We start from the raw sequence: 25,894 nt of genomic DNA on the forward strand, positions 1-25,894 counted from the left end.
GCAAGAGCATTACGACTCTTCAAAAGTCGTTCTGGTGGGGTAAGTCCAGAAGTATCTGTACGAAATCGTGGTCATCCATTTGCCTCCCTAAAGCCTTGGGAGGGCTAGGGATCCACCACACAGAGCTAGATAACGTAGCTATGCTAAGTAAACTAGCTTGGAGACTAAAGGCGGAACCTAAAGCGATGTGGGTTCAATTCCTCAAAGCGAAATATTTCCCTCACACGGAAGTTCCAGGCCCGGTTAAATCTCACCACTCTTGGCTGTGGAAAACCATCAGTAAAAGGTTATTTCAGATAGAAGAATTAACTATTTGGGAAGTTCACAGTGGTACTCAGATTAATATTTGGTCTGATCATTGGATTCCAGACACTCTCCCATCCCAGATCTATCCCAGAGATAATCAACTTACGAAAGTGGCTCAATTAATTTCTAACGCTAGATGGGATGTAGTATCTCTTAATAATAATTTCGACTCCCAAACCCAAAACCTTATTAAATCTATCCCTATCTATCCAATAGGAGAGGACCAACGGATGTGGAAACTTACAAAATCAGGCAAATTCACAGTTAAATCCATGTATAACTACCTTATCACCAGTATGAATTCTCCCGTGAATCTCAACCCCAACTGGAATTTCATTTGGAATATCCAAAATGTTCCCAGAATACAAATCTTCTTATGGAAGATTTGTACTAAAGCTTTACCTGTCAAAGTGAGAATTGGACCATACATTGACTCTAACCTCATATGCCCTAATTGTACTGAGATTGAAACTATACAGCATGCCCTCCTTCACTGTTCTATTGCGAGGAACATCTGGTTCTATTTCAATATTATATCTGAGAATATTAAGAATGTAGCAGATTGGATCTTTTCCTGGGAACACAACCCTCAATATCGTGAAACTACTGTTCAAAACCTCCTATCCACTATATTATGGATAATTTGGAAAACTAGATGTGATCATTGCTTTCAGCATGAAATCAATGATCTTAACCACATTGTTAGAATGATCTGTAATTTTCCTAAAAAGATGAATTTACACAGTAACAAAACCAAACCCATACATACTAGATGGAACCCGCCAGACTTTCCCTGGTTGAAAATAAATGTTGATGCATCTTTTATAAATGTTAATGAAATTACAGGTACGAGTTTAATTATTCATGACTCGAATTCAAACTTCATAGAAGCTCATACAGATATATCCAGGAACAGAAATAGTGAAGAAGGCGAAGCAGTTGCAATCCTAAATGGTCTCATCTGGGCTGCCGAACATAATTATCAAGACATCATCATTGAAAGCGATAACATAAACATTATCGAACATATTCAGAATTCCAATAGGAAAATTCGATGGCAATCTAGAGTTCACATCAACAAAATCCTTGAAATTACAAGTCGGATAAACAGGGTGAAGTTTAACTACATCAACCGTAATTTCAATCGGCCAGCGGATAAGCTAGCGAAACGTGCGAGGAAGAAGAATAAAGCGGAATCTTGGAATAGAATACCTTTCTTTTTATTTCCTTTTTACTGTAATAACAGTTTGATTTCTTAATTTGCTAATACCACTTAACAAAAAAAAAATAGTAATGCCCTCATTCTTGACGTAAGTCGGCAAGAGTTCTTAATCTCAGCCGTTAGATAGTGGACCGGTTAGGATTTATAGTTCCTTCCCAGATAAAACTCCCGAATGCGAACCCTTCCCCAATTCCTAAACCAAGCAGCCTACTTCTTCACAGAAGTGATTCTCTCACCCTCTGTCCAAAATTCCCTCTCTCAAATATAAACTGGTGGTGGTGGTGGTTTTATTCCCCCATAAAGAAATCTAAACATGGGGAGGAGGTCACACAAGAAGAAGAAGAAGAATACTTCCAACAGTTTAGGTATTACTACTACTACTATAACATCATCATTACCACATTATCCTCTTTTTGATATTAGTAGATGTACTAGTACTGTTATTAGTATTAGTAGTAGTAGTAGTAATGACAATGATTGGTTAGTATTTGAGATCCTAAGCAGACTCCCCGTGAAGTCCCTTACCCGTTTCAAGAGTCTTTGTAAAAGATGGTGTTACTTAATCGAAAGAGATCAACAATTCATTGATTTACACTTCACCCGTTCTAAAACACGCCTCCCCTCTCGTCTACTTATCGTTGTTCCTCTACCGCGCACACAGATACAAGAAGAAACCCTAAAGAGAATACAAGGTACTACTAACATCGACCTTTGGCCATTCAAGGAGTTCCATCTTACAGCTGACCTCTTGTTTGAAGAAGACGATACAAAACTGAAACTAGTTGTTGACACAGTTAGGGAGATGGATTCGGAATCTTACAGTGTCATCTCAAAGTCTGTGAACGGCTTAGTCTGCCTCATTGACTCATTCATGAGTCGTGCTGTTTGTATACGCAATATCAGTACTGGAGAAATATCACCTTGGTTTCAATCATCCTCAATTGTCGTGGGAGAAGAACGGTTTCAATCATCCTCAATTGTCGTGGGAGAAGAACGCCTCTCTTTCCCTAACTTGTACGCATTTGGCTTTGATCCTGCTACTAATGAACACAAATTGGTATGCGTCTTGACCGTATGCTCACGTCCTCTCTCCCCTGCATCTTTTGTCTGTGGGGTTTTGACCATTGTACGCCAATCTAATAATAATAATAAATGGAGAAGGATCACAGAGATCCCACCGTATCGTCTAAATAATAATTATGTTCATGTGAATGGTGTTATTTACTGGACCAATGGTTCTCTTACTCAATGGGGGTGGATACCTCGTCCTCCCATATGCTTAGTAGCATTTGACTTAGGAAGTGAAAAATTCAGAACAATCACAATTCCTGATTCCATCCTTGATTGCCCTCAGGTTCTTGGCGACTATTTAAATTTCAAAGACATTATTCAGTTATTTGAAGTGGATGGGTATTTATCTATGGTAGTTAAACTGAACAATTGTACGCTCGACATGTATATTTACGAAGATGATTATTACATGGACGAGGATGAGAAGTTAAGTGGAACGTCTACTACTTCTTCTCTTAAGAACGGAAGATGGAGTGAAGTGAGTTGTATCACCTTGCCTTTCTATATGATGAACAATCATAAAGATGTCAAGTTCCATACTTTCATCGGGTCAGACGACAAGATTCTTGTAACATCATCTACTCTAGGTATGGAGGAAAAGAAACGGCTGTCTATTTACTGTTACAATTGGAAGAAAGGTACTTGGATAGAGGTTGATGTAAGTGGAATCCCATTCTCAGTTCCACAACTAGGCCTTCGTTGCTTTTCTACTACTTTCTCCGAAAGTCTTCTGCCCTGTAACAATCAAAGTGCTCTCTGACGCCATCTTCGCAGAGGAATCAACTTCACTCTATCTATATTTGCCTTCATTTTTAACTTATGTTATTTTGTTTTACGTAACTTAGTACTTTATTTTCCTTCTATTTAACTGATCTATATAAATAAGGGAGGAGGGTATCTTTTTCCCTCCTCCTAATGGCCCAGATTTATCCTCACAAGTTTGTCTTTGATGGTGGAGATTTAGTTGTAAGTAATTGGATGGCTGAGATTACCTTTAGAATTGATCCAAGGGTTTGAATGAGGAAAGAAAGAAAAAAAGCATCTTTTCCAAAGATGCCGTATTTTTGTAACCTTCTCAAACAACCCTTTCCTCTCATTCCCGCTGTTTCTATCTTTCTCACGCAGAGACCCTCTCTCCCCCTCATCCTCCAGATTTTGAAAAAAAAGCTCAATGTGGCTCATCTCCTCTCATCACCGTCAACATCTCATCGCAGGTATATCTATCTCTCTCACTCAATCATTTTAGGGGTTTAGATTGTCTGAGTTTAAGGTTTTGATTTAGGTTGAGTTTAGGTTTTGATTTGTCTCCCTCTCTCTTCTTCCTAGCAGATTTTGATTGATATTTTGACACTTTCTCAAGCTCCATCTACGTCTCTCTCAGACACATACAAACACTAATAGTCCATTCAGGGTTAGAATTTATGTTCTTTACCTAGAACCGATTTAGGGTTTCATGTTTGTTACCTAAAATTGGTTTAGGGTTTCATGTTTGTTACCTAAAATTGGTTTAGGGTTTCATCTCTGTCTTTCTTTCTTATTGCTGCCTCCTGTAAAATCGATTTAGGTATAATTTTAACACTGTTTCTCTCTCTCTCTCTCTCTCTCTCTCTCTCTCTCTCTCTCTCTCTCTCTCTCTCTCTCTCTCTCTCTCTCTCTCCCCTTTAACTTCTTAGGTGTAGAGGGCTACCAGCAAAGGAGAAGAAGTCTTGCTTATGTAAGTGTTCTAATTGAGTTGTTTCTACTTGGTCTTGCTTCCTTTTTGTCTAATTGAGTTCTTTATTAGTAATTTCATGTTCATAGGACATTTGGTTATTGTGTCTGATAAATTATCATATACACACCTTAGGATTTTGATGTTGAATCGTGTTTTACCTATTTATTTAGATTAACTTCAAGTGTTTAGTTTATTTTATCATAGCTGATCTACTGAACTTTTATGATTAAATGTTGTGAGGATTTGTAGTTTATTTTGTTTTTTTCCTCATTTGTTTTCCCTCTCCGCAAACTATAGAATCAAAATTGACTATACAGTTTCCATTTGGTGGTGACCTATGTACTTGGGATCGCCCCTGCCCCCATCCACCCAAATAACTCTTGGACCGGATCGAGGACAGTCTGAGTCGATCCCTTGAGTCATAAGAACCTATATTAATTTGATACGGCTATCGGTAATGAAATTGAAAAGATATCATGAGAGTATAGTGATATAGACGTTGATATCAATGACATCTAGATCGCCCTCTAGATCGACCATTGGTTAGTTCAGTTCTTGATGTCAATCTTTTGCCCATACACTGCGATTAAACTTATTATATAGATTGTAATTTTGGTTGCTAACCATCCATCTGTGTGTGTATACTACGGATAAAGATGATATATCTTACTTTGCAATCTGAAAAAAAAAGTAATCACATTTATGGTCATCTGAATTTAAAGAATTTGAAGGTCTTGAGTAGCATTTTCATGGTGTTGAATTTACAATCCGTAATCTACAGGGGTAATGGATATGGATTCTGATACAAATTCAAAGATAGTTAAAGAACCAGTGCCCATGAAAATGGATTCTTCTCAACCCTCTCTACCACCCAAGTATATTCCTCTTCTCTCCACCATTTTCTTTTTTCTCTTTCTAATTAAGTTGTGTTGATTAGTCACATTTTGCTTTTCATTATATGAAGTCGAAGGGTAAAAACAAAGCAGATATTTCGGAGTCAATGGAGAAACTACAGATAGATGAATCTTCATCAGGGACTTTCAAGAAGAAACCAGTTATTATTATTGTAGTTGGGATGGCAGGCACATATTCTAACAAATTTATATTGTCTATGTTAAGTTTTTTTTGTTTTTTTGTGTCAGTTAGGTTTTACAAGATGCTTTTCTAAAGTTTGCTTGGATGTTTGACTTATTTAGGTAGCGGAAAAACAACTTTTCTTCATCTTTTGGTTTGCCATACAAAAGCTTCAAACATTCGAGGATATGTAGTTAATCTTGATCCAGTAGTTATAGAGCTTCCTTATACGAGACACTGCTCGATACAAGGAAGTTATGAAGCAGTTCAACCTTTGTCCATTATCCAGTTGCTAGCTAGCTAACTTTTTTATTGGTTGGAATTTGGAACCAAGGTATTGAAGAACAACTTGTTGTCCTTTTCATCAACTGTGGGCAGGTGATACGTGTTTCATTAGGTGAGCATTGAAATCGTTTTTCTTTTTATATGCTCTCTTTAGAATTTTCTTAGTAGGAGTCGGTCTTGGAGTTGATTAGAAGAGAAAGCCGTCAATTTTGGTGTCTGAGAGTTATTATTAAACATCACACGGTTATCGGGGGTGATTGTGTTGCATCTTTGAGTTGAAAGAAAAACTAGGTATTCAGTAGGATTGTAGGAATTAATGTCAGGATTTCTGATCCTTTTTCAGGATATGATAATGGTTTACTTCTTATTTAGATTTGCTCGTGTCAGTTGTACAAAGTCACTTTTCTGCCAATACTGACAGAATGATGCAGTAGGTTGTCCATAAGAGTTATGGTTTTATGCATTGACGGTGTTGCTACATGTAGGAACGTTCATGGACATTCCAGAGCATACCATTCGAGAGTCAATCCTTCGTATAGACTTTATCTGTTTCAAATGGGTTGACGGTCTATGTATTTGTTTTCTGGTAACTTCTTTATTTTCTTGCCTTCCAGATGTTAGAAATCACCCACTTCTAATTCACTGCAATAGAGGAAAATACGTAATACATATATGTTTGTTTTAATTACTCAAATATCGACACTAGGGTCATTCTTTTTTGTTCTAAGTCTCAGAATTCTTTTATGCAACATCGGACAGGCTGTGTGGTTGGTTGGTTGGTTAAGAAAGTTACAGAGATGGTGTTTGTTTTTTGTTTTTTATGAATATCATATGTTTGTTGTAGCTAAAGCTAGGATTTCAGATCAGACGTTTATAAAGAAGTTTGATGTTACTACCAAGGTTACCAGATTCGTTTGATCACCCCACGAATCGCGATCTGGTTCGCGCGTACCCTTTCAGCGTACGTTCGCGAACCAGATCGCTCGATCTAGCGAATCGGTTTTAAGAGAAGAAGAAATACATACCTTGATTACTTGAAGAAGGCTCCTAATCCTTTCGAAATATGAAATTTTTAGAGAATGGTTGAAGAAAAAAAATGTAGAGTAATAGGAAGAAGAAGATAAAGTACAAAAACCCATTAACAGATCTTGTCTTCTTCTTTCTATTACTCTATATTAGGTTTTCCATTATCATAGTTTTCTTGAGAGGGAGAAAAAGAGAGAGCCAGAGTGGTCGGCTAGTTAGAATAAGGAAGCTCCTTTTTGTAGCCCATTATCTTTAGGGTTTCTAATATTTCATCTTGATGGATTTTTGACCGTCGGATTAGATTTAGGGTTTTGGGTACTTTTTATAACCTAAAACAACAAGGACAACTCATATCTCTATTAAATCTCCATAAAAGACAGCTCACTCTCCACACGATTTTCTATGTAAGATATTAATTTTTTAATTAAGTAATTTCCAGAAAGATCATATATTGTTGTCTATGCAGTACGACTCGGCCGAGTCAGCCGAGTGACCCGGGACTCGGCTCGGACTCGGACATACACCGAGCCGAGTCCTGACTCGGATCTGACTCGGGTCTTTACTAGTATATGCCAATTTTTTTTCCTTTATTTTTCGCATATTAATTCTGTTTTTGAAAATATTCTAGAAATACCAAAATTTTTCGTTTCTTTCAAAAGATTATTAGTAGTAAGTTGCAATTACAAAGTTTATTAGTAGTAAGTATTTAAACCTTTGGAATAGCAAAAGATTTTCTAGAAATATATCAAAACATAGTTATAGAAAGTTGCAATTTAGTAGCAAGTATTTAAAATCTTTGGTCCTCCAGTAGGCAAAAAAGCTGATATCAAACGATGTAATGTTTTGATGAGCAATCGATCTTTATATAAGAAAGTGCGTCAAAAATCAATTGAAGCGGAAAAAAAGGTATTTCTTCGTCACTAAAAAGTTCAACTCTTACCAAACCAAAACAAGTATTTTCAGGACCACTAGAAAGTGCATTCGAAATAATGGATAGAGACGAGGTTGATAATCATGAAAGGATTGTGTGCAAATGGAATTCCTTTTAATGTTCTTAGAAATCCTCAATTTCATGAGATGATCACAGCAATAAGTAGAGGGCCTAAGGATTATAAGGCTCCATCATATGAAAATGCAAGAACTACTTTGTTAGATGAGTGTAGAAGAAATGTTGAAAGGGATATGACGCCTATCAAGGATACATGGTATTCCCATGGAGTTTCAATTGTTTCAAATGGTTGGACTAATGTTAAACACCAACCATTGATTAACATCATTGCAGTAAATAGCCTCGGCGCCATGTTCTTATATGCTCGAGATTTTGAGGGAACAGAAAAACTGGTTTAGCAATTTCAGAGTTCTTACTTGAAGCAATTGAAACAATAGGTTCATCTAACGTATTGCAAGTTGTTACTGATAATGTAGCAAATTGCAAGCTTGCTGGTAAAGAAGTTCAGAAGGTACACAAACACATTTTTTGGTCTCCTTGTGTTGTTCACACTTTAAATCTTATTTTCAAAGATATTGCAAAAGAATTTACATGTTTTATAGATACTTATAGAAGTGGAAAGAATATTGTGAAGTATTTTCTTAACCACATACATGCTTTAGCTTTATTTAGGAATCATTCCAAATTAGAACTTCTTAAAGTGGCAAAAACTAGTTGCTTCACATTATATTTTGTTGAAGCGACTTGTCGATTGTAGAGAAGCTCTTGCAACTACTATTGTTGTTAGAACATGGAAACATATGGTAAAAAGTGGAGACGAACACAATCGGAAAATGGGAGAATTAGTTACAAATACAATTATGAATGAAGAATTTTGGGATGATTTGTACCATATACTAAGCATTACAAAACCAATATATTTCTTAATCAAGTTTTGTGATGGAGAAGGTCAAAAAATGGGTGAAATTTATGAAAGAATGGACAATATGCTTGGTGAAATTAAAGATATTATGTGTGAAGGAAAACATGTCGATAAATATCCTGAAATCGAAAGTGTTGTGCTTAAGAGGTGGGAAAAAATGAATATTCCATTGCATTGTCTTGGATTTGCACTAACCCCAAGGTATTATGATTCTCTCTATCTTGCTACACCTGCCCCAGGTGGTACAACAAGAAAATCTCCAAATCAAGACAAAGAGGTAATGATGGGGGGTTTGGAAGCGTTTGATAGAATATCAAAAGATGTTAATGAATCAAAAGAATTGCGGGAGGAATTTGAGAGATTTCACTTAAGAAAAGGTATATATGCCATGATGTCTGCCCAAACTGATGCTGTAACAATGAATGCAATTGATTGGTGGTGCACATATGGTTCAGAAACTCCAAAATTGGCTGAAGTAGCTAAAAAGGTAGCAATTTATTAGTATTTATTATTTTTCTACTATTATTTTCATAGTTTTAAAATATTTATATTTTTATTTTGAAGGTATTGGCTCAACCAATTACTAGCTCGTCTGCTGAAAGGAATTGGAGCACATATTCATATATACATAGTGTGAAGAGAAATAGGTTGAATTCTACGAGAGCTGATAAATTGGTTTACATTCATTCCAATATTCGTCTTCAATCACGTTTCACTAAGGGTTATAAGGAAGGCCCTTACAAAAAGTGGGACATCGATCTTGAACACACACACACCTAGACGACTCAATTATCAAACTAGAGGATATGCGTTGGAGTTCCTTAGAAGATGATCAAGTTCATGATGACAATGAAGAAGATAATATACCATCTAACACTTCAAGCACATCAAAGTTTGCAAAAGGAAGTAGTTCGAAAGACAAAGGCAAAGAAAAGATGAATTAGTATTAGTAATTTAGTAATATCTTTTCTGGATTTTGAGTTTTAGGTTTTTCCAAGTAATTTCTATTTTATGAATTTATCTTTATGTTTTAAGTAATATGACTCTTTTAAGTAATTAGTTGTTTCATCCCTTATGAGTTTTGAAATATTTATGTCTATGAGTCTATAATTAAATTTTGGAATATCTTATTAAGGTAACGAATCGAAATTTTATATTAAGCGAATTATGTACCGAATTAGCGTACCGAAGAGGTATACCCCCAACGTACCGGATACACTCTAATAGGCGTACCGCGAATCCGTTTTCGTACCGCGTACCGGAACGTACCGTGAATCTGGTAACCTTGGTTACAACTTTAAATTACTTTTTTTCATCCTCATATTCGAAGAATTAACTAAATTGACCAATCGACTGGATTTTGTTTCCCTTATTTACAGGTAAAACACCCATGTTATTGATTTTAAAAGACAAGAACAACCGAATATGTCACAGGTTTGGTTCATTTCATTCTTTATTTGTTGGGTAGTAAGAATAATGCTGGAGCAGTCTTTTCATACCCTTTTGATGGTATAAATGATTCAAAACCCTCATTCTTGAATTTCCTAAGCAATTGTGTCGACTTATTTGTAGAGAATTTTGTCTACAGGCCTGTATATGATTTGATATAAATTTCATAATTTAGGTTTATTTCGAGTTAAGTAATTTGATAATGGAGTTGGTAGATTTTTTCAATTGGTGAAGAAGAATTTGAGATTTATGACTAAGCTCTTCAACTTTGTTTAGGTACCACCATGTATATGCTCAATGAAGACTTCTTTGATGGAAACTCTAATCGGTGTCTTCCTCGAATTCGGCTGCAAGGTTCTTTTATCCTTCTCTCTTCCTTGACTACTTTTTCTTTCTTTCCTTTTAGTTTTGTTTGATAAGTTAACTTAAAGGAACAATCGGTATAGTCTGCATAACTATTAGCTCAATTTTAAATTGACAATTACGCAGAGACGGATGAGACGCACTGTCGCTTTGAAAATAAGATGGACTGTCAGACATACTATCATTTTTGTTAGATTAAACCTTTTACTCTTCCTTTTGATTAGTTTTCTTTATTTCTGTGAACTAGATAAATTAATAAATTGGGTTCACAGGACTGATGATTGCGTAGATTGTGAAAATTTGTGAATTAGAGATAACTGGTCAAATCGAAGATTTTGGTCAACCAAATATGGTTTTTGAAGAAATGTTTGAATTATGTGTTTGAACGAATGTTTGAACTGACTACGTGTTAGAAGAAACTGTAAACTGTTTCCATTCTAGAAGTTCTTTTGTTTCTTTTCTATTACTTCAACATTTTTTTTTTGTTAATTTACAGATCTTATAATTTCGGCGAAACACCTATAGGTTAGTAAGAAAATTACTTTGATTGTTCTTCTTAATTCAATCTTAATATTTGTTTTCGTTCATAATATTTTGAATTAGTTTTTCGATAAAATAGTGAAGAGATAAATTCAGTTCAGACGATTATATTGTGATTATTTTTTTTTCATCCATAAATGTTATTTATGCACGTAAGTTATCCGCTATCTTATTTAGTTTATTTTTATTACTCTCTGTTCAAGGTTTTTGAAGTTAAAAGGTGTTGAGGGCGATAAATGATGTAGAATGTCGATGTACCAGAGGCCATTCATGAGGAGAAAGCTATACATACATTTTATTGTGGAGCCCAGACTCTGACTCCGAAACTGTGCAAATCACTAGAGACTGTGTTTCTGCTAGGGTAGTAACTCAAATGACAGACATGGAGTTGGACAAATGGAAAAAACAATAATGCATGATGTGAATATAAAGGAATGTATGATTCTTCTATACCAAGCTCAATAGGCATACGAAGAGGATGAAGATATACATGGTTGTTCCAAGAAGGTCCAATGTACCCAATAGTAATTAGGGGGTTAATGAATTGATTTTAACTACTCTTTGACGTACGTTTACTTCTTTGTTAGCTCATGCTTATCTCCGTAAATGCTTGAGATTATATCTTTAGCTCTTCAATGCATTTGATTGGTGAGGTCGTGAGTTCAACTTTGCTAGCACTTTGATGGTAGTGAGGTCATGACTTCAACTTTAGTGCCAGCACTTTGATTTGTATGGGACGAATGCGATTATTTATGTCACATTATACTGTAATTTCACACGGCTCAGTAAAAGATTCATGATTTTAATGTAGTTAAATTATTAATATGTGGTTGGTTATTACAGTTTTGCTAGCAGATAAGTTTTGGACTAATAGTACGTTCACTTTCTTTTATTTTATCTCTTTGCGTTGTTTTTTACCAGGTCAAGGCATCGGTTAGTGTTCTCTGGGTCACCAGAAGCTTGAGTCGAGCTTCTTCTTTTCAGCATAATAGACAAAAAATAGGGGACTTGGATCTTCTTAGTTGGTAAAGGACTATGTTTGGGTTTCATGTATTAAAAGGAATCTCCTTAATCGAATGAAGATAGAAGTTTTCGAAATCATTTTTTAAAACATTAATGATATTTTAAAGTCATACTTTATGCATATTGGCGTTCACAAAAAGCCAGTTAGTATATGGTCATATAAGTGATGAATCATTGGTTGTCTAGAACAAATAATGAAGAACAACGAATAAAAGAAGATTATTTCTATTTCCAGGCTAACAAACATTGACACAAGTCTTTGTCGAACATAATAAACATTCTGAAGGTCCCGATTTTGTTGTTGTGTCGGGATGATTCCCAATCAGAAAAAGAAAAATGCACAACCACGCGAATCGTTCAGAAATACTGTCAGTGCCCTATAGGCACGGGTTACACCCTAGTATTCTAACAAATTTATATTGTCTATGTTAAGTTTTTTTTGTTTTTTTGTGTCAGTTAGGTTTTACAAGATGCTTTTCTAAAGTTTGCTTGGATGTTTGACTTATTTAGGTAGCGGAAAAACAACTTTTCTTCATCTTTTGGTTTGCCATAGACAAGCTTCAAACATCCGAGGATATGTAGTTAATCTTTATCCAGCAGTTATAAAGCTTCCTTATACGAGACACTGCTCGATACAAGGAAGTTATGAAGCAGTTCAACCTTTGTCCATTATCCAGTTGCTAGCTAGCTAACTTTTTTATTGGTTGGAATTTGGAACCAAGGTATTGAAGAACAACTTGCTGTCCTTTTCATCAATTGTGGACAGGTGATACGTGTTTCATTAGGTGAGCATTGAAATCGTATTTTTTTTGGGCATTGAAGAACCAAGGTATTGAGCATTGAAATCGTTTTTCTTTTTATATGCTCTCTTTAAAATTTTCTCAGTAGGAGTCGGTCTTGGAGTTGATTAGAAGAGAAAGCCGTCAATTTTGGTGTCCGAGAGTTATTATTAAACATCACACGGTTATCGGGGGTGATTTTGTTGCATCTTTGAGTTGAAAGAAAAACTAGGTATTCAGTAGGATTGTAGGAATTAATGTCAGGATTTCTGATCCTTTTTCAGGATATGATAATGGTTTACTTCTTATTTAGATTTGCTCGTGTCAGTTGTACAAAGTCACTTTTCTGCCAATACTGACGGAATGATGCAGTAGGTTGTCCATAAGACTTATGGTTTTATGCATTGACGGTGTTGCTACATGTAGGAACGTTCATGGAAATTCCAGAGCTTATCATTCGAGAGTCAATATTTCCAACCGAATCTCACAATCCCTCTGAATATAGTTAGAAAATCAATCCGAAAACTTTCCTTCTCCCTCAATCGAATCTTTCCCTCGGTTTCTTTCTAAAAGAGAAAGAAATCTCTTCAATCTTTCGGTTTGTAAAGCTTCCATGTTAGATAGCATTCTCTCTCTAACCGAATCCATCTTCAATCTTTCTATATGTTGTCTTCCTTCTTTCTAAAGGAATAAAATGAGGAGATAAGAGAGATAGGTAATTTACCGACTTGGGGAAGGAGAAGATCATCACACGCAGCCCTGTTATCTCTTTCCTTATGTTTGAAAACTTTCCTTCTCTCTAAAATTATTAGATGGAGACGGGAGAGAGAAAGAAAGGGGGGAACAGATTCCCCAAATTTGGCGCCCTATAGGTACGGTTAACGTGAATCTTAGTTGGAAAAGAATTGATTCAGTGTATCTCGGAATGAAGAAAAATGATGCAGCGTGTGTTCTTGGTGAAGCCACGTGATAGGGACTCAAACCGGCCGCTGGATCTCGTAGCGCACGTACAGGAGCATCGTAGTACCGCGCCTCGCGTTACACAAAAGGTGAGCTACTAGCTGATCCCGAGTTTAACCCGCGCGTCCCACCTGCATACTGAAACATTAGCCCTCTCCTTATGTGAACCGTTCAATCTGCTCCACTCTTGCGCGCCACGTGTTTCTGGACAGTCTTTGTTTCACTTTAGTCTACTTGCTTTGACCTGGTCTAACTTTCTCGTCCGGTCTCCGATTCGACTTCTGTTTTCGCCTACTGATTCGTCTTGGTCTCTACTTTTCAACCGAGTACTAGAATTTCCATAAAACTCTAATCTCTGAATAACCAAAATGCCCTTAATTAATATGTCTTTCTCTCGATTTTATCTATTTTTCGCGCTCAATTCTGTAAAAGACACCTAGACAAGAGAAGAAAATAATTTATCAGAGTAACTGCTCGAAATGGACTAACTAGCCCAAGTTAAGAGATTCATATGGGACATTTTCAATTCTCATCAGGTGGTCAAGTCGTTTTCCTTGAATAAGGTCTCTCCTTCGGCTACCTCCATATAGGAAGAGAATAGGCTTTTGTCACTACAAATGTGACGACTTGCCTTAGTGTCGACCCACCATCTCTGGTTGTTAACCAGGTTATTTTCATGTGCCACTGCACAGAGGTTCATCTTATGAAGTATCTCAAACACCTTTTCGAATTCAGTAGTCATAAGACAGTGATTCCGATTTAAAGAAAAAAATAACCGTGTCTTTAGAAAAAATAACTTATTTCAGGAAAAAAATGAAAGAAAAGATATTCTAAGAGTTAAGAAAAAGAAATTAAAATCTCTCTTAATAAAATAGTAACTAATTTAAGAAACGGAAACAAAAGAAAATAATACCAAAAAATTGGGACATCCAGAATATAACAACCGTCCGTGCCCTTCATTAAAATTTAGGGGACTCTAGAAGCACTAGATTAAAGTTTCGTCAAGATTTGATTGATACAAGTGTCCGTGCACTAGGGCACGGGATATACCCTAGTGTGTATATACACATAAACTTGTATAATAAACCCTCGCATTGCAAAGTTGGAGTGGTTACCAAGTTGGTTTCCACCAAATAGGTTAAGGGTTCGAGACACGAAGTCATACCCCTTAAAAATATGCTGACATTTACAAAAAAAAGGCCGCGACTTAGGGGAATAAAGAAAATTCTCCGGAGAATAAATTCTCGAGGGAATCCATATTTTTTTGAAAATTCTGCGGGGAATAAATTTTTATAGGGATACAGAATACATTTTTTTGAAAGTTCTCCTCCATCTCATCACCTCTCTCCGCCACTTCATCTTCTCGACACCTCATCATCTTCTCCGGCGAAAGTCGCCGGCAGACGACCTACAAACATAAAAAAAAAACTTTTTTAATTTTCTCTCTCTCCTCTCTCTCTCTCTAAATTTTTTTTTTCTTTTCTCTCTCTCTTTAGAACAGATCTAGAGAGAGAGAAGGTATGTTCTACTCTAAAATCACACTCTAAAATCTCTGTAAACATATCAAGGTCAAGTGATAAGAAAAAAAATACATATAACATTATGTCAATTCTGCTCTGGATTTCATTAGGTTTAGGGTTTTGATCATGGAAACTGATACCCATTCTACATTCATGAACAGATCGATAACAAGCCAAATTTTTTAAAACTCCAAATTCAAAATAGAAAAGAAGATCAACCCATACCTGCCCACAAACATCTTCACAAATATCATCTGTCTTCTTTGAACAATAATACCCTCCTCCTTTAGGCATCATGAAATCAAAATCAAACAAAAAAAACCCTTCCTTTATCTTCTTCAATCTGATTTGGAAAATTTCAATCTCAAATCAAAACTTTAATAATCTAGATCAAGCTTCAAATTGGCGAAAATGGGTAGGCGAATCACCAACAATATCAACGAAATACCTAGAGAAGCAGCGGAATCAATGGCTTCTGGTATCTCAGTCGGTCTCTGATCTGTCTTTGGCCGTTTGGTGGTTGGGCTTATACCATTGAAGGTATGTTCGTGAGAACAGACCTTCTCTCTCTCTAGATCTGTTCTAGAGAGAGAAAAGAAAAAAAATTTAGAGAGAGAGGAGAGAGAAAATTAATTTTTTTTTTTTTTTATCTTTGAAGGTCGCCGGCCAGAAAATTGGTCGGCTGGCGACTTTCGCCGGAGAAGATGATGAGGTGTCGAGAAGATGAAGTGGCAGAGAGAGGTGATGAGATGGAGGAACCTTTTTTGTAGCATCTTCTAAAATTAGAAGCCTCTTAGCAATAAAAAGAAACATAAAAAATCAATCTTATTTGACTAGTTTTAAGAAAATTCTTTATTCCCTGGGAAATTTTCTTTATTCCCTGGAAAATTTTCTTTATTCGCCGCGGCAAAAAGAAACCCCTCTTGTTGCAATTATTTCTTCTTTCTCAAACTTCTATTCCTCCGTATGAGATTTCACACCCTTGTAAAACTTCCCTACTATCGGTTACTTTTTACTATCTCCGTCTCTTTCTAGCACGTATTCGCTCTCTGTCTCTCTCTCTCTCCCTCTCTCTCTCTCTCTCTCTCTCTCTCTCTCTCTCTCTCTCTCAATCTTTCGATTTGCAGTCATGGATCAATTCCACCGCCCACCTTCATCAACACAAAAACCCCTTCATTGGGGTGAACTTGAGGAAGATGATGGAGGAGATCTTGATTTCCTTCCACCTCCGATCACAATCGGACCAGATGAAAGCGGTATCAAGAAAGTAATTGAATACAAGTGTAACGAATATGGAAACAAGGTTAAAATCACTACTACTTCTGAGATTCTAAAACTCGCTAGAGGTCGACTCACTAAAAGCGCCATTGAACGTCGTGTTTGGCCTAAGTTTGGCGGTGCTGTTCATGAAGATGTTGGTAGTAAACTCACAATGGTTTCTACTGAAGAAATTCTCCTTGAAAGACCTAAACCCCTTGGTTCGTTTTCTTATCTGTCTTACTGTTTATTAATTACCAATTTGTCGAATTTTAGGGTTTCGGTTCCTGTTGATTCCTCTAATTTTATGGAATCTTAGGGTTTGGGTTCTTATTGATTCCTCTAAGTTTTTGGAATTTTAGGGTTTGGAATCATGATTAGTGAAGGGCCTGTTTTAGGTTAAGCAGTTTGTCACATATTGTTCTTTGTGTTGATTGATGTTAAGGTTTTGGTTCTCCTTGTTTCAGAAAACCCTAAATTCTTTTTTGGGATTTCAATGAGGTTATGGAACTGGTGTTAATGAGTGTTAGAAATTCTAATACCCCAATCCCATTACTGAGAAAGAAAGGGTTTAGGTGGGTAATTAGATTGATGTATGTCTACTTTTTTAATACAATTAGGGCACAACAATGTACTTGATTAGACTCTGTGATATATGAATGTCTGTGAGTACAGTTTAATAGAAGTAATACAAGCTTGGTTTTTGTTAGTCGTTATTTCCGTACTTGTATCTAGAACACTTGCGTAATCAATACGAAAGGCAATCTGATAGGTGTGACTTGTTTTGGAGTTTTTGATTTGTTAACTCCTAGTTTTGGTACAACGGCATCTGAGAGGAAGTCTCCTTCTCTATTGGTTTATTTAGGGTATGTGTTGCCTTTCTTTCCTATGATGTTAACAAGAGGTCAGCCAAAGACGAGCTCGTTCACTCGAGCTCGAGCTGATAGGCTCGGTTATATGTTGAGTACCTTAATAAGTTGTGGATAATTGATGGAAATATCGAAGAAAGCTCAATGGGTATATCATAGTTACACTTAAGAAGGCGAACGACCAACATTGTATCAGATTTTGAAGCACGAAAATAGTTGACATGTATATGGTGATATATAGATAGTTTACAGAGTATACGACAAGGGTTTGTTGTTCGGCCAAAGTTTGCCTACTTGCTTAGTTCTTTTCCATTTTGGGTTTCTATATAGGTATGTCTAATGTAACGCCCATGTTTCTCCTGCTGGTTTGAGTTATTTCTATTTCCTAAATAATTTCGGAGTATAGATTAATGGAGGTTATATACAGGTAGCAAAGCAGATGAAACCAAGGTTCCAGGAGATCCTTTGACACAGCTTGGAGGTGTTTTTCTTATGGTATGCAGGACTTGTGGTAAAAAGGGTGATCACTGGACATCAAGGTGTCCTTACAAGGATCTTGCCGCACAGTCTGATGGCTTCGTTGACAAATCGGCTGGGTCAGAAACTGCTGCAGCAAATTATGGTGGCGCCACTAACTCAGTCTATGTTCCTCCAGGCAGAGGAGCTTTAGAAAGAACCGGGAAGGAAATGAGACGTAGAAACAATGAAGAGAACTTGGTCAGAGTCACCAACCTCTCAGAAGATACTCGTGAGCAAGACTTGCTTGAACTCTTCCAAACCTTTGGAAATGTAAGTCGTGTCTTTGTTGCTCATGATCATAAGACTGGCGTGAGGAGAGGATTTGGTTTCGTCAATTTTTTGAACAAGGAGGATGCTGAGAGAGCTATTAACAAGCTTAATGGATACGGTTACAACAATCTCTTTCTTAGAGTGAAGTGGGCCACTCCTAGGACTAACTAGAAGGTTACTGCATTTCAGAAATCTCGGGGCCGCCAAACCTTTTTTTTTGTTGAACTTCAAGGCCACCTAACCTAGGGTAAAAAAAACTGTTACAACACTTCTTTTGTGCTTGCTTTTCTTTCTGGTTTTCAAGAGGCTTTAATACTTTTTTTTACGAAATTGGCCGGCCGGCGACTCTCGCCGGAGAAGGTGATGAGGTGGCGTAACAGATGATGTGGCATGACCTGGCAGAGAGAGAAAACATGATGGAGGAGAGAGAGTGACGGTGTTATAACGGAAGGGGGTCATATGGGTATTTTTCGTAAAGTAGGGAGCCAGGCGGGAAGCTGGTCACAAAGTTGGGGGCCATTAGGGAAATAACCCATTAATCTACATGATAAGAGTCGCATTACAATACATATTAAAAAGAAAATACGGAATACAGTCCCACTTTTTAGATCTTTCCTTTCTACGCGTCTATTTCGCTAGCTTGTCCGCTTGAGTATTCTTTTCTCGCTTGATGTAGCTAAATTTAACCTGCTGCAGCTCGTGCTTTAAATTCCTGATTTGCCGAATGTGCATTAGCGATTGTCATTGAACTTGATGCTTTGGGTTATTAAGATGTTTAATCAGATTGATATTGTCGCTTTCAATGATGACCTGCATATGATTATTATCTTTTGCCCAAATAGGACTGTTGAGTATAGCTAATACCTCTCCTTCCTCACTGTTTCTTGCTCTTTCAATTTTCACACTTGCAGAGATAAACTTTGACCGATTATTATGGACATGACTAGTACCTATTACCTGTGTCACGTTAACAAAGGATGCATCCACATTAATTTTCACAAAAGGGTGGGTAGGAGGTTGCCATTTGGCGCTAGTAATGTTATCATGATTTAATTTAGGTCGCGGCTTTGGGGAATAAAGAAAATTCTCCGGGGAATAAATACTGAAGGAGCATACTTACATTTTAGACCGAAAATTTACAAAGTTGTATCTTCCCCCCTAATCTTCATCTTTCACTAAGTTTATCTTCTTCTTCTTCTCTCTAAAAACCCTAATCCAAAAAACCTAATAGTAGTACTACAAATCAGAATCCCGAATAAATCAAGAGAAGAAGATTGAGGAATTTAAAGACCAACGGGGTTCTTCTTCCATCAAATTCGTGTTGGAATGGATACTAAATCATTGTCAATCAACTCACCCAATTTTGATATAACATTACTTTTAGGTTTCAAACTAATTGGATTTTTGAAGGTGTATGAATATTACTTCTAAAACTCAATTTGTAACCCTAATCCCTCAATCTTCTTCTCTTGATTTATTAGGAATTTTGATTTGTAGTACTATTATTGAGTTTCTTGAATTAGGGTTTTTAGAGAGAAGAAGAAGATAAACTTAATGGAAGATGAAGATGAAGATGAAGATTAGGGGCAAGATACAACTTTGTAAATTTTTGGGTTAAAAGTAAATATGCTCCCTTAGACTTTATTCCCCGGAGAATTTTCTTTATTCCCCAAAGCTGTGACCTTTAATTTATCAGTGCTAGTTTTAGGAAAAGTTTTGATCAGGTCTAAAATTGTGTCCACATTGTATAAAGTTTGTTGAAAGCAGTGATCACATCTAGTTTTCCATATATACCATAATATTGTTACAAACTGAATATTATCAGTAGTACAACTGGTTTGATCCGGATTTTGCCACGACATAATCCATTCAGTCAGGGATGGGATATTATTTGAAATAATATTAAAGTGAAACCATATTCTTCTCGCTATGGGACAATGCAATAAAACATGCTCTATAGATTCAGTTTCATTACAGTTAGGACAGTTAGTCATATTACCAATATATTTTCATATACGTTGTCTGACTGGCAGGGCTTTAGTGCATATTTTCCATATGAATAGTTGGATTCGAGGAATAGTGGGTATGGACCAAATGAAACTCCAATTTACTTCTCCATGGGAAGAAGATTGGTCGGCTGAGCTAAGGTGCTGATACATTTATTTGACCGAGAAGTTTCCAGATTGTGTTAAATTCCATTTCATCTTATCTGTTCTATCGGGTTGAATCGGAATTTCTTTAATTAGATTACAAATATTTTCAGGAAAGGTGTGACTCAGGATGTTGTTATTCCATTTATTATCGCTAATAAGTTCATAAACTTTATTTAAATTTGAGTTACTGATATTCTGAAGTTGTTGAATTTCACCAGGTATCCAACTATCTTTCCAAATATTTATGTTTTCTCCTGAATGAACTTCCCATGTGATGTGGTTATCTATGAGATCATAGTGCCTTCTGAGTACTTTCCAAATCCAAGAATGATAAGCTTTAGCTGGGCCTTGGTGATCAGTCTGAGGAAAATACTTGGCTCTGAGAAACTTCACCCATATGGCATCTGAATCAGTTTTCAGTCGCCACGCCAGTTTGCTAAGAAGGGCTTTATTATCTAGTTGAGGATGATGAATACCTAACCCTCTTGCATCTTAGGCAGAGAAATGTATGACCAAGCTTTAGTACATATACCTTTAGATTTTCCCCACCAGAAAGACTTCTGAGAAGTCGCTATGCGTTTGCTTATGCTCTTCGGAAGAGCAAAGCATTGCATCTGATATCGGAGAATGGCTGCCGCTACGGCAGAAATGACTACCGTCCGGCTAGCCTGAGAGAGGAATGAATGATTCCATTTAGATAATTTGTTTTTTATTTGTTCTAGGATACAGTTAAAAACTTTCGTCTTCTGAGAACCTATGAAAAGTTGGGTTTCGAGGTATTTTTCCGAAGTGGAAGCATATTTCACCTTTAGAGTTTTCATGATGATTCGTTTGAATTTTGGATGTGAATTTTTGGAATAAAAAATATTAGATTTGTTGTAATTTATCGTTTGACCTGATGCTGAACAGAATGAGGACAAAATTGCTTTCAGATTATGCACATTATCGGTTGAATTTTTACGAAAGATTATACAATCGTCTGCAAAGAGGAGGTGAGAAATCGTAAGATCCTGATTCTTGGTAGGAAAGCCTAAGAATTTACCTTCACCTATATTGGTAGTAAGCAGACGGCTGAGACCTTCCATAGCAATAGTGAAAAGGAAAGGGGATAGCGGGTCTCCGTGCCTAATTCCTCGTGTAGGATAAAAGGTTGGACCTGGATGACCATTTATGAGCACTGCAATAGAGGCCGTGGATACACAATTGGAAATCATCTTTATCCAGTGATCAGAGAAACCTAATTTTTCCATGATATCTATTAAGAATGACCATTTTATTCTATCATAGGCCTTAGACATGTCCAACTTAAGACCAAAAAAGCCTGCCTCGCCTTTCATATGCTTAAACGAATGTATGATTTCCTGACCCATAATGATATTATCTGAGATTTGTCTACCCGGAATGTAAGCTGCCTGAAAGGGAGAATTGATTTTGTTTAGATGAATTTTTAGTCTCTCTGCCAGGATTTTCGTAATGATTTTATAAGTGGTGTTAAGTAAGCTAATTGGTCTATAGTCTGCCGGAGTTTGGGGGACAAGCTGTTTTGGGGATAAGACAAATATGAGTATGATTAGTATCTGGAGGTAGTTCCGCCGTTAGGAAAAAATTCTGCACCATCTTGTATATATCTTTACTAACCGTGTCCCAGTTGGCCTGAAAGAAAAAGGGCGGATAACCGTCTAGACCCGGGGCAGAATCCTTTTTCAGCCATTGAATAGCCAAGTCGATTTCCGTTTTATCTGGAATAGCTGTCATGTCGAGGTTTTGGGCATAAGTAATGACTGGATTAAAGAGCTCAAGAATAGTAATTGATCTATTACAATTGGATGACGTGTTAATGGTCAGAAGATGGTTGGTAATGATATCAGTGACCTCTTCTATGTCATCCTTCCATTCCCCATTATGGTCTTTAATTGCTAGGATTCGATTATTTCTCTTTCCATAAGCTTTCCTACTGTCTATATAATTCTTCTAGTCGAACTTTATGTTTTATGAGTTCGTTACTACTAATATTTTTAGTTTGGATGGAAGTTATGGAGTTATCAATTTGGATTTCAAGGTTACCAAAAACCTCCTTATTCCATTTGGATAGATGTTTACCTAGTTTAGACAAGTTAGGTTGTATCATTTGAGGGGATGGGTCACCATTATTTTTCCATTTGTTGGCTATGAAATCATGACACTCTGGATGTGACATCCAAGTTCTGATAAATTTGAACAGTTTTGGTTTTGGTTTGAAAAAGTTAATAGAACACAGAAAAATAGGATTATGATCAGATCCACTAGTATCTAGATGACTAATACTGGAGTTAGGGACTGCAGCCAATGCTCATTAACTAATGCTCTATCCAGTCTTTCCTGTATTAGCTTACCGTCCAATTGTCGATTGGTCCAGGTAAAAGGGTTACCCTGATAACCTAAATCCACCAGTCCTAATAGTTGGATGATGTTTAGGATTTTGGGAAGGTATGAATTAGAGGACTCCTTACCCCCACTTTTCTCCTGTGGATCAAGAATGCTGTTAAGGTCACCTATAACTGCCCATGACTGGTTAAGGTTTACATTTAGGTCTATAAGCATTTTTCAAGGCCTAAGTTTATTTTTGAGATAGGACACCGTATTTAAAGAGTCTTTAATTTCTGCATGAATTATGTTGGAGTTAGACTGGAGAATCTGAATATTAATATGGTGCTTCCAAAAAAGAGCCAGACCTCCAGCTTTATTTAAAGGTTCTACGTAATGGCTGGCATATGTTTTACTAATGGGAATATGCTTTTCGATATTGTGGGATCTTTTTTTCGTCTCAGAAAGAAAGATAATATCAGGTTGTTTAAATTTCACTAAACTAAGAAGATATTTTTTTGAAATGTAGGTGGAGGTTCCTCTGATGTTCCAACTAAGACAGGAAAAACAATTGTTGGACTTGGTTGCAGCGGCCATGCTCAACCAATTGACTTAGGCTCCACAAACAGAAACGGAATTAGTGGATGAAAGTCTGGTTCCACACCAAACCTGAACGGAGAAAGCCGGGACAGAGAGGCCCGCCTATAGAGAGAGCAAACTTATAGCTGCTATATCTTAATAGTATGTATGTGAGTACCAATGATACTCTAATGGTATATCGTTGTCATTGTAATATTAGTATCTTAGATATTAATATTTTTATTTAATTACTTATATATTTATTAGTATATGTTATCCTTTTTTTCCTAGAAATTATGTTATACTAATAATCCAATATTATTATCCTATTATCTTCTACTATTACTACACTGACTTATTTTTTTTATGTTTTTATTATTATTTTTATTTTTTATTTTCTTTTTATATAGATACAATGAACTAAACTAACCTACTACTTAAAAATTTTCGGTGGAGGTGCCTACAGAATAATGAAATATAAAATACAAATGAGAGTAAAGGGGCCTACAAGCAAAGTTACTGACTATAATAGTACTTATGATAATAAAAGAGTCAAAATAAAAAACTACAGGCATTACCTCATTCTATTTATCTTTAAGCTGGGTAAGTACGAATATTACCTGATTGGAACCTAGTAGCACCCTAATATTATATTAACAGTCACTACTAACTATTAGTATTAAGGAAGTCCGAAGTTATCACTTAATCTATAAGAACTAGATGTGTTAATAGAAAATTACCCTTACTAATTACCCTTACTGAGTTCACAAAGAGTTCTCCAGTAGACTGCTCGGACATAGAAATAGATTCCAAAGAGGGAATGTACCAAGGCTTGGCTTGATACTCATCTGAAACCCAAGGACCACTATTCTGAGGGGAATCCCTGCTATCAAAGTGACCCCAAACAGAACTAGAACTCCCTTTCCTAAACTCTCTCTGTTTTTTGGCCGCAACAGGAAAAGATTGAATATTTTCTTGCTTAATCCTCAAACTATTGTCCCAATCTTTCCTTTTGCCTTTCTGATTGAATATGAGATGAGGAGGAGTAGCTTGACGAGTGAAAGGTTCTTGGGGCACCACGACAACAGCCAAGTTGGAGTTATGCCCTTCACCAGCATTATGAGGAGTGGTTTCCATGGGAGAGATCAAAGGTGAAATTGACATAATATTAGAACAAGGAGTAAGTGGGTGCTCTACGATCCTACACACATGGCAGATTTCTTTGGGAAACTTGAAGTAACTAAAGTTTACTGGAACTCCACTATCAGTAAAAATGGAATTAAGTGTTGCTAGCAAAGGAGTTCTCACATCATACATAAACTGGATGCGAATATAAGAAGAAACCACCATGCTAAAATTTCTAGGTTGAATTTGCAAAATATAACTCATACACGAGAATATGATATCAAGATCATGCCTATTCTGGATTGATGAAGGGAGACCAGAGACTGCACCACATAGGTTCGAAGAGGAGTTCTGGAATCTCACCTTGAAGAGGGAAGTCCACCTCTTGCATAACCACCATCATTCCCCTGATGATCCAAGGACGACCTTCTTCAATACCATTAAGAACATAAGAGTTTTTTGGCTTGATGATGAAATGGTTAGCACCAGAAGGAGCAGGAGATATGTCACATTCACGGAAAAACTTGGACTGACCATTAAGATGTCTCCTAATATATCCGATACCATAAACATATGGGCAGCAGAGACGAGCATAGAAACCATTACTGATCTCTTGAAGGTCTTTGTTTTCTACAGGCTTTGGATAAGAGATAGTTAGGTTTCCATGACTAGATAGATTAAGTTGAATAGCCATTTGGTCTGCTAGAGAGTCAATTAGATGAGAGTCTGAGGATTTCGACATGAAAAAGATAAGGAGGATGAGGAGATGAAGACTCTGAACCACATAAATAGAGGCTCTGTATGAGAGCTTGTTCATCTTCTCTCTCATTTAAAGGATGAGACTTAAAAGCTTGTCATGATGACATACCTCGAAAAAGTAAGAATATAAGGGAATTATCAGCAAGAAATCCTCGCTGAGATTATATGCAATCTAGGGAATCAGCAGAAAGAGAAAGAGTTCTGCCACTTGTTAGGATCGGTTTCTCGAAAAGCTAATAGGATATTCTAAGCCGCCACTTGCTAGCTTCTGATTCTCGAGACGCTGATTAGGAATACTAAGAGACTCAGAGAAGATGAATCCTCGACATGCAGAGGTTGGAGATTGGATCAGCCCATTGGAAGTTGAATCAGCCTATTACCTAGTCTAATTAATAGATAAAATTTTATGAAATAAAAACTTAGCAATTAAGATAGTTTAGAAAGAGAAACTTCCTTGATCTGATGCGTTTGGATCCTTAACCGAGAGTTCTAGCTCTACTTCCTTTTTGTCTTACTTGTTTGGATTATGCCTTTTTTGTGATTGGTGAACGGTTGTGGTAGTTGAGGCGTACTTACACCTGAGTTATTAGGTTAGTATCGTTCGCTAGATGATGGTGGGAGGTTGGTGATAGAAGATGAAAACTGTTTTTAGGGTTTCAGCAAAAGGAGAAAGGGGAAATCGCCTGCTGACGTCAGCTCAAACGTTCTCTCGACTAAAAAAACCTCTCTTCAGGTCAAATTTTTGATTCAGAGGCTTTAATACTTGATATACATGATGCTTTTGCTTTCAGTATATGTTTTTGAGAATTGACTTAAA

At 36.6% G+C, this 25,894-nt stretch overlaps 2 protein-coding genes, 1 long non-coding RNA gene and 1 pseudogene across 16 annotated transcripts; 3 read left to right on the forward strand and 1 right to left on the reverse strand.

The window, feature by feature from the left end:
* The first annotated feature begins 1,668 nt into the window (after nucleotides 1–1,668).
* On the forward strand, nucleotides 1,669–11,744 carry LOC147566386 (F-box protein At4g19940-like). Of its 12 annotated transcripts, XR_015230447.1 has the most exons (12): nucleotides 1,673–2,585; nucleotides 2,883–3,237; nucleotides 3,725–3,813; nucleotides 3,929–4,010; nucleotides 4,273–4,313; nucleotides 5,095–5,188; nucleotides 5,278–5,395; nucleotides 5,510–5,784; nucleotides 9,949–10,003; nucleotides 10,295–10,372; nucleotides 10,878–10,906; nucleotides 11,125–11,744. XR_015230447.1 is itself a non-coding variant. In XM_086652886.1 (6 exons), the coding sequence occupies exons 1-6, from the start codon at nucleotides 1,842–1,844 to the stop codon at nucleotides 5,330–5,332; spliced, it is 1,398 nt and encodes a 465-aa protein (XP_086509012.1). In that variant the 5' UTR covers nucleotides 1,672–1,841; the 3' UTR covers nucleotides 5,333–6,280. The 12 variants fall into 12 exon arrangements, 3 of the variants coding, with proteins under 3 accessions (XP_086509012.1, XP_086509011.1, XP_086509013.1); XR_015230441.1 differs by lacking the exon at nucleotides 3,929–4,010 and adding an exon at nucleotides 6,158–6,258 and having other exon boundaries at nucleotides 1,669–3,257; XR_015230443.1 differs by having other exon boundaries at nucleotides 1,669–3,237.
* LOC147566387 (uncharacterized) lies at nucleotides 3,671–4,899 on the reverse strand. The gene is made up of 2 exons (XR_015230449.1): nucleotides 4,096–4,899; nucleotides 3,671–4,063 (listed from the first exon to the last, which is right to left on the reverse strand). It is a non-coding gene; the product is annotated as an uncharacterized LOC147566387 (long non-coding RNA).
* Nucleotides 7,713–9,349, forward strand: LOC147566388 (uncharacterized; annotated as a pseudogene). Its single transcript, XR_015230906.1, has 2 exons — nucleotides 7,713–9,056; nucleotides 9,134–9,349. The product of XR_015230906.1 is annotated as an uncharacterized LOC147566388 (transcript).
* A 4,359-nt stretch (nucleotides 11,745–16,103) lies between the features above and the next one.
* On the forward strand, nucleotides 16,104–25,894 carry LOC147566389 (uncharacterized). Of its 2 annotated transcripts, XR_015230450.1 has the most exons (3): nucleotides 16,104–16,681; nucleotides 17,757–18,424; nucleotides 25,831–25,894. XR_015230450.1 is itself a non-coding variant. In XM_086652888.1 (2 exons), the coding sequence occupies exons 1-2, from the start codon at nucleotides 16,333–16,335 to the stop codon at nucleotides 18,287–18,289; spliced, it is 882 nt and encodes a 293-aa protein (XP_086509014.1). In that variant the 5' UTR covers nucleotides 16,132–16,332; the 3' UTR covers nucleotides 18,290–18,436. The 2 variants fall into 2 exon arrangements, 1 of the variants encoding a protein (XP_086509014.1); XM_086652888.1 differs by lacking the exon at nucleotides 25,831–25,894 and having other exon boundaries at nucleotides 16,132–16,681; nucleotides 17,757–18,436.

Source organism: Eschscholzia californica, unplaced genomic scaffold (assembly GCF_041429995.1).
Source record: "Eschscholzia californica isolate CP2 unplaced genomic scaffold, dmEscCali1.0.p SCAF_1, whole genome shotgun sequence".
Classification (NCBI taxonomy): domain Eukaryota; kingdom Viridiplantae; phylum Streptophyta; class Magnoliopsida; order Ranunculales; family Papaveraceae; genus Eschscholzia; species Eschscholzia californica.